Source organism: Alosa sapidissima, chromosome 2 (genome assembly GCF_018492685.1).
Source record: "Alosa sapidissima isolate fAloSap1 chromosome 2, fAloSap1.pri, whole genome shotgun sequence".
Taxonomy (NCBI): Eukaryota; Metazoa; Chordata; class Actinopteri; order Clupeiformes; family Clupeidae; genus Alosa; species Alosa sapidissima.
Window position 1 is genome coordinate 17,793,367 of NC_055958.1, and position 7,705 is coordinate 17,801,071.

Here is a 7,705-nt window from a genome sequence, read left to right on the forward strand (position 1 = left end):
ACAGCCAGCAGAGTAATAGCAGTATATTTCCCTCTGGGAGGATGAAAGTCTAGACTCGGCGAGAACCTTCACTGAAGGATAATATTACACACTCCAGGTCAGCTTGTGAAGGCCTATGGACAAACAATGCTTTTAACAGCTATCACCTTTAGAAAGTTTACAATAATAACGTTTTATGTAATGCTAGAAGGTGTACCTTCAATAACTGTATGGTAAGTTTTTTTGTTGTTCCTGAGTTTGTCTGATGTTCTGTCGTACCCGATTTAGCTTGGCAGCTGCAGATCGAAGGAAAGTTATTTTTCCACACATCTCGAAGTAGAACTGCAGCATAAGGGCCACAGCAGGAGCAGCTGAGAATGATGAGGTGTGTCCTCCGTCTTGCTCAAGAATAAAGGCTCGCTCGCTACAGTCAACCTTTTCATGCTGTGACGGTGCAGAAAGGTGAGCTTCTTTACACACATTAATGAGGCCTCCAGCATGGCTACTCTTAATAAAATATACAGCAGTAAGAGTTATTCTTTCAACTTACTGCTGTTTGCTCTAGTGTTACACTCCAACATCTCCGGCTTAACAGAGACTCACAGACTAAGTTTTAAAGTTTAAAGGAGGCTGGCTTCATTGAGCAAGCATCATAGGGAGAAAGAAGAGAAGATACAGTATACACTTTTTTAATCTCCGAAATGCAGTGCAGTGCTCGAACCTAGCAGCCCCAGTCACATGGCTGAATAACTGACTTTGCAATGAGAGATTGGAGCAGATGTAAAGGCTGAAGAGAGATATAGTCAAGGCAAGGCAGCAGAATAGGAGCCTTAACCACAGACTAATCCTCTGTTTGGAGGCTTATACTCAGTTTGAATACAATTGGGTTTTCATACACACAAACAGAGAGGGGCAGAGAGAGAGAGGGGGGGTGAGAAAGAGAGAGAGAGAAAGTGGTATATGAAATATTGTTCTCTTGTCATACAGCTAGGCCATAGACAGCCCAGGGCTTTCACTTTCCTCCATAAATATCCTCTCAGACCTTACAGTCGTGGCTCAGAGCCATAGCAAGCCACACCTTGAGGCAATGGCTTCTACATCACACACTAGTATTCAAAACCAGGCTTTTTTTTTATATATCAGGACACTTTTATTTACATTCGAAAATGACACAGGGTAACAGGAGTATCATGGGTACAGGGGAGCCTGTGATGTCATCTCACTTCTTCTGACAGGCATGGAACAGCATCCATCTTGTTTTTCTCTGGAGAGTGGAGTCAGTTGAGGTGAATCAGACAGATGGAACCCTATCTTAGTCTCGCCAAAATCAGAACCGTGTGAATTATGACACTAAGCACATTATGTTTTAGGTTAAATCATCTGTGATGGCTGACATCCTGTGCCCAGAATGTGAAGCCAATGTATCCCACACAGCATGAAGGTGAGTCTCTTTTCAGGGAAAAAAAATAAATTAAATGATTTTATATAGATATATTTTTTTACGAGCAACAACAACGCTCCTTTGTGACATTTGATCCACATTTTGTGTGATTTGGGTGTATTTGCTCATCCTTGTGGCCTACTCTTCAGCCTACTCTATGTACAACCAACAAGGACAAACATGGCTTGCACTTACCCAGCTAGTGATTTGAATCACACACAGCATTTGAGGGAAGTCGTTCAGGGGCACAATAATAAATACTCAATTGTGACAAAAGTGTGATTCCTCTACCACATTGAAAGCACATTATTTAACGTGACAAAACTCTTTAGTCTTGTGGCACAGTCCAGTCTTCTCTACTGAAGCAAACTCACTCCACCAGGAGAAACTCGGAGGACGCCACTGATAGTCCACGGTGACTTGCAGTCACATACTGCAGCTAAAGAAATTATGTTATGGGTATTTACATATGAGCGTGAAGAATAATTATTATATTTTCTTTATCATTTTTTTTTATCACTTCTCTATATTTTTTTATCACTATCTCTCTTAATCTGTCTTTAACATGGGATTCCCAATGTAAACACACTCAAACCCAGCCATGCAAATGTGCGCACACACATACACAAACACACACACACACACACACACACACACACACACACACACACACACACACACACACACACACATACACACACACACACACACACCAACTCTCTATCTTTCTCCACACATTACAAACAAACACAGAGAGAGATACTTTTTCCACTGTGAGTTACGGTACACCCAGTGCCCAAACATCAAATTCTGACACATAGCCATATACGACCAACAATAGGAGAACAAAAAGCATCAAATCAGTGGCACGCTGAGATCCAAGGCCTTTTTAGATTTGCCTGCAGGAGACACAGAAGCAATGCGAGGGCCCCACTATAAGACAACGCTAAGAGAATTCTCAGAGCCATGCCATGTTCCGTCATGTTATGTCACCACACTTGTGACTAGACACAGTCAGGATGAAAGGGGACTATCCAGAAGCAGAACACCAAGAACTTCACACTTTCTCATTCACCAAGTTGCAAAGCACTCTTAGTTGTTGTGGACAGTGTCACTGTCACTTTAAGGTCAAAGCGTTAGTGATGAGACATGAAAAACGAGCACAACTGACAAACTCAATCAGAAAAAAAAGGAAATGAAAACACAACCACCCACGCACATCACGGCACACAACCACACCCACCCACACACACCCACCCCCACACACACACACACACACACACACAGAGTATGTGTGTCTACTGGAGCAGTGTTTTGACAATGATAAGCTGCACGGCGTCTCTTGATGTCCTAATATGGATGGACAGAACACAACAGTGTGAGAGTAAGTGGGTATCTGTGTGTGAGGGGCTCTGACACACACACACAGTCTAGAGTCTTTCATGTTATTTTTGCTCAGGTGAGAGCAGGTGTGGAGAGCTCCGCAGGGGTGCATGATAACACGGGCATCAAATTATTTATCGGAGTGACACAGAACTGAAATGCAAAAAGAAAATAAAGACAAAAAAAAGAGAGTCAACATCCAAGACTTCTAGCACGTGTCCCCTCTCTTGAAGGAGAACGAAATCAAGAAAGAGGAAATAGAGAGAAATGGACCAATCACTTATCTACAGGGGACGTTCCCCAATGGACCAATCACTTATCTACAGGGGACGTTCCCCAATGGACCAATCACTTATCTACAGGGGACGTTCCCCAATGGGAGGCGTCCTCCCAAAAATATTTGTCACACAAGACGAGACGTGTGTGTGGCTTTCTCCTCCCCTTTTATGTACACAGTACCTCTTCAAATGCCCTGATGAGCCGTTTCAAGCTGATGTGTGTGTTGATGTGTAGGGGGGAGGCATCTGTGTGTGTGTATGTGTATGGGTTTGAGAGCATGTCGTGTGTGTGTGTGTGTGTGTGTGTGTGTGTGTGTGTGTGTGCGTATCTCTTCCCTTCCATCTTGTCGTCTGCTTGTTTGTTTGTTTGCTTGCTATTCTCGAGTGGTTCGCTCGGTTTTGGTCTCAGAGTAGCTCGCTGCGCAAGTTCTTTCTGGAAAGCTCTCCTGCTTGGTGAAGGGGTGGGGACGGGTAGGCGGGGGGCAGGGGGAGTTGGAGTGGGGGCGGGGGGGGGGATTGGGGGGCTCCCATTATGCTTTGCTGTCTTCCTGTTTAGAACGCAGGCTGCTGTCACCGTGAACTTTGATCTCGATGGTATCCGGCTTCAGCATGTCCTTGCCATTTTCCTCTTTTAGCGGTAGCTTCCTGACAGAATAAAAAGAGAGGGGTGAGAGGGAGAGGGAGAGAGAGAGGTTTAGATAGAGAGAAAAAAGAGAGAAGGTTGACAAAGAGATAGAGAGAAAAAAGAAGGGAACAGAAGGTAGGGCAAGTGGCAAGAAGGTTGTTAATGATCATGTCTTGTTCTTAATGTCTATTTCAAAGCACCTCAAGGTCACCCACTCCTCTACAAATAAGATCCAGGGTCCAAGGTGAAATTGGTGTGTGTGTGTGTGTGTGTGTGTGTGTGTGTGTGTGTGTGTGTGAATGCAGAGGAAAGAAAAAAGTATCATCAGGATTTATGTCTCCATGTGCATACAGTAATTGTGCACTGTATGTACGTGTGTGTATGGCCATGTGTAAATGAATGTGGACATGGCTGTTGGTGTATGTACTGCAAGGGTATGTGCACGTTTGAGGTAAATATCTGATTTAAGGGCGTCTTTTATAGCGTGTCTTTGAGTGTGTATATGAACGGGGCGAGTATGTATATGTGTGGGACAGTGTGTTTGCGCATGTGTGTGTGTGTGTGCATGTGTGTGTGTATGCGCGTGTGTGTGCGCGCGTGTGTGTGTACATGCACGTACATGCGCGCGCGCGTGTGTGTGTGTGTGTGCGCGTATGTGTGCATGTGTGTATGCATCTGTATGTGTGTGCGTGTGTGTGTGTGTGGGTGTGTGTGCGTGCGTGCGTGTGCGTGTGCTGTTTATGCGGACTGATAGTGAACTGTCAACTGTAAAACTAATAAACGTCATTTTTACGGGTCGTGAAGGGTGCAGTCCCGTCCTTTATTTTTTATTACCCAAGTTCTAGGCTATTCCGTTGCCACATTTATAATATTGCTATAATACCTTTGTTAGTAACAGTCGATACCATGGGCAGACTGGCCATCTGGCATACCGGGCATTTTCCCGGTGGGCCGACGCACCTTTTGGGCCAATAGAATAGGCTATATATATATATAATTTAATCAGAGGCGGTCAGATTACACAGCTTCATTACTTGAGTAAAAGTACAGATACCCTTTGCCAAATTTTACTCAAGTACAAGTAAAAGTACAACAGTCAGATGTCTACTTTAAGTAAAAGTACTGAAGTACTTGTTTTTAAAAGTACTTGAGTATCAAGAGAACAAGAGTAGCCTACATTTTCTAAATATTGCATTACTACTACTACTAGAATTTAAAATGAATTGGAAGTAAAATCAAGTCATTTTCATCTTTTTACCATGTTGCCAGGGATGGGCAGTATTTCTAATACTGTACATGTATTTCAAATACGTATTTCAAATACAAAATACTATTTTGTAATTGAAACACTTGAAGCGAAAGCTATCATTAACTTGTTCAGAAAATTGAAATAGTCTGGCGATGTAGGGCCACAGGTTGGCACATTCCCGGGATGGACCTGCTGCGTCTTCATCCATTGTTTCGTCTCTTATCTAAATCTAACCATGGAGTTGACTTTGGCGGAAAGCTGAAGGTGATTGCTGATAGGCTGTCCCAATCAGTGGCGCCTGCACAATCCAATCACGTTTGAGAGGGAAACAACAAATTGAGGGTGTCCGAGATTTTTCTTTTTTCCTTTTTTTTAGAAGAAGTAACGGGTACTCACGGTTATAGATAGAAATGTAGTGGAGTAAAGAGTACAATATTTGCCTCTCAAATGTACTTGAGTAAAGTCATGAGTACTCCCCAAAAATGATACTCGAGTAAAGTACAGATCCCTCAAAATTGTACTCAAGTACTGTACTCAAGTAAATGTACTCCGTTACTGTCCGGCTCTGAATTTAATCATTTTGGCCAACGATCAGCCCAAAGGAAGGACCATCAGCGGCTCATTGGTTCCATATTGACATTCGACTGATCCAATAACAGCTCACGTCAGGCCCCACCTCTCACATTTTGGCTCAGAGCCAGGATTCTGTGACCGCATCAAAAGTTAATCAAAGTTGCCAACACGAAATTGCATATGTCAGCAACATGTTGAAGTTCGTTGAGTTTGAACGAGGATGTAAGCAAGCATACAGAGCAGAGGGACAGTGAGCAGGTGGTGGAGCCTAGTTGAGGCTACATGATAAGAACTCAGTGGTGGAGCAGGTAGGCTATGTGTGACATGCCATGCTGACGATGATGATTATGATGACTTATTAATTGCGATAATGTAATTATATGGTAATGATAACATAGTAAGGCAGTGCTGTGATTATAATAACAAATAGCACAACTTAAATGTTCTAAAAATGATTTGCAGCAAAAGAGTGTCAAATCAATGTTAATTGTTGGTCAGATTGATCAGTTTCCGTCAGACGCCCAAAATTCAACGTCAATGGCCTGAGTGGTGATTGGTCTCAAAGTAGAGCGTTGAAAGGGTTCTATCTTGGAAGAGTTATCATGGTAAGGATGGGTTAAAAGACTGTAGACTGACGGAAATGTAGGCTACAAAACATCAAGTCATATTCATGCACAAGCCAACTAAGCTATACAGTAACCGATAGGCTACTGGAAGACATTGATAATTAGTTAATGTAGCTATACTGTTCCAAAATGTAGCAATGTAGGTAGGTAGTATAGCCTACAGGAATAACATATTTCCAGCAACAGCCCTGTTTATTTTGTGTTTCAGTTCTCCTACAGTGATTAATGTCTAAGACAATCAAGGCAATTTAGCTCTTTACACATAGGCTTCAGTAACTGTTTTGTGCTGCTGTCAGTTGAGCATTGTATAGTTTAAATGTAGCCTATTGAATAATTTGAAATTATACTTTAAATTCAAGCAGAAACTCTTCTTTATTAATTGCTTGTATAGCCTACTTGAATATGGAGATCATGTGCTCCATGGCTACCTCTGATCAGTCAGAGTGATAGCCAATGAGGCCTACATCACTTTCAGTGCTCCATGACAGTTGAAAATATATGCATATTTAAGGGTAATGCAAAGATTTTGTATTTAATTCGGTGTGCCCGACCGATTTGAGGGCCACTTGGGCCAAATATGCCAGGGCCGATTTTTGGTCCCAGTCCGCCCCTGGTCGATACTTTTGTATAAGTATAAGTACAAGTATATATACTTTTTTGATCCCGTGAGGGAAATTTGGTCTCTGCATTTAACCCAATCAGTGAATTAGTGAAACACAAACAGCACACAGTGAACACACAGTGAGGTGAAGCACACACTAATCCCGGCGCAGTGAGCTGCCTGCTACAATGGCGGCGCTCGGGGAGCAGTGAGGGGTTAGGTGCCTTGCTCAAGGGCACTTCAGCCGCGGCCCACTGGTCGGGGATCGAACCGGCAACCCTCCGGTTACTAGTCCAGAGTGCTAACCAGTGGGCCACGGCTGCCCTTTTGCCTGCATCAAATCGCGCATTCGCATTTAGTGCGCTACCATCAGCTTAACATGAGTTCTAAGCATCTTTGTATGCTCATCTGACTTCACTAGACTGTGAATGCATTTATTTATGTTGTAAGACATGTAAAATAAATGAATGACACCGGCACTACACACAAATGAATTTAAACTTACTGTACACCGCACTTCCCTAATAACTTCTGACTAGTTCTCTCGCGTCACTGACAGTAGCTAGAATGCATCAAGAAAACACAGGGAAAAAACACTGTTCAGTCCACCAAGTCATGATAAGCTATTGGCGCTGCGCAGCACCAGTTGTGATATTTATCCTACTGAGTGTAATCGTAGGTAATGTCATGTATGAAAACTAGTATTGTTAGGCAATACTATACGTGTCAAGTCCAGGGCAGCTGAGGTGTGGCGATGACATCATCAATACGCAAGTATGCGGTTTCGCCGTCCAAACGAACTCGCAAGGGCTACGGTTTCAGATTTTTCCACCCTGGGACCAGGTTTTAAAAAAGTGTGGTTTCGAGCAGTGCGTTTACAGGATTCGTTTGGACGATCGGCCAAGACGATGCAAAACCTGTGTGTTTAACCCAAAAAAGCGTCTCCGTGT

At 43.1% G+C, this 7,705-nt stretch overlaps 1 protein-coding gene across 3 annotated transcripts in view; it reads right to left on the minus strand.

Annotated features, from left to right (window-relative positions):
- Nucleotides 1-3,598: 3,598 nt before the first annotated feature.
- ncam2 (neural cell adhesion molecule 2) overlaps nt 3,599-7,705 on the minus strand; it is a 152,806-nt gene continuing 148,699 nt past the window's right edge. For 2 of the 3 annotated variants that reach the window (XM_042084236.1, XM_042084235.1), the window contains exon 17: nt 3,599-3,726. In XM_042084236.1, coding sequence (XP_041940170.1) covers nt 3,612-3,726 — 115 coding nt within the window. In that variant the 3' untranslated portion in view covers nt 3,599-3,611. The remainder of the gene's footprint in view (nt 3,727-7,705) is intronic. The other variant, XM_042084237.1, reaches the window with a different exon arrangement.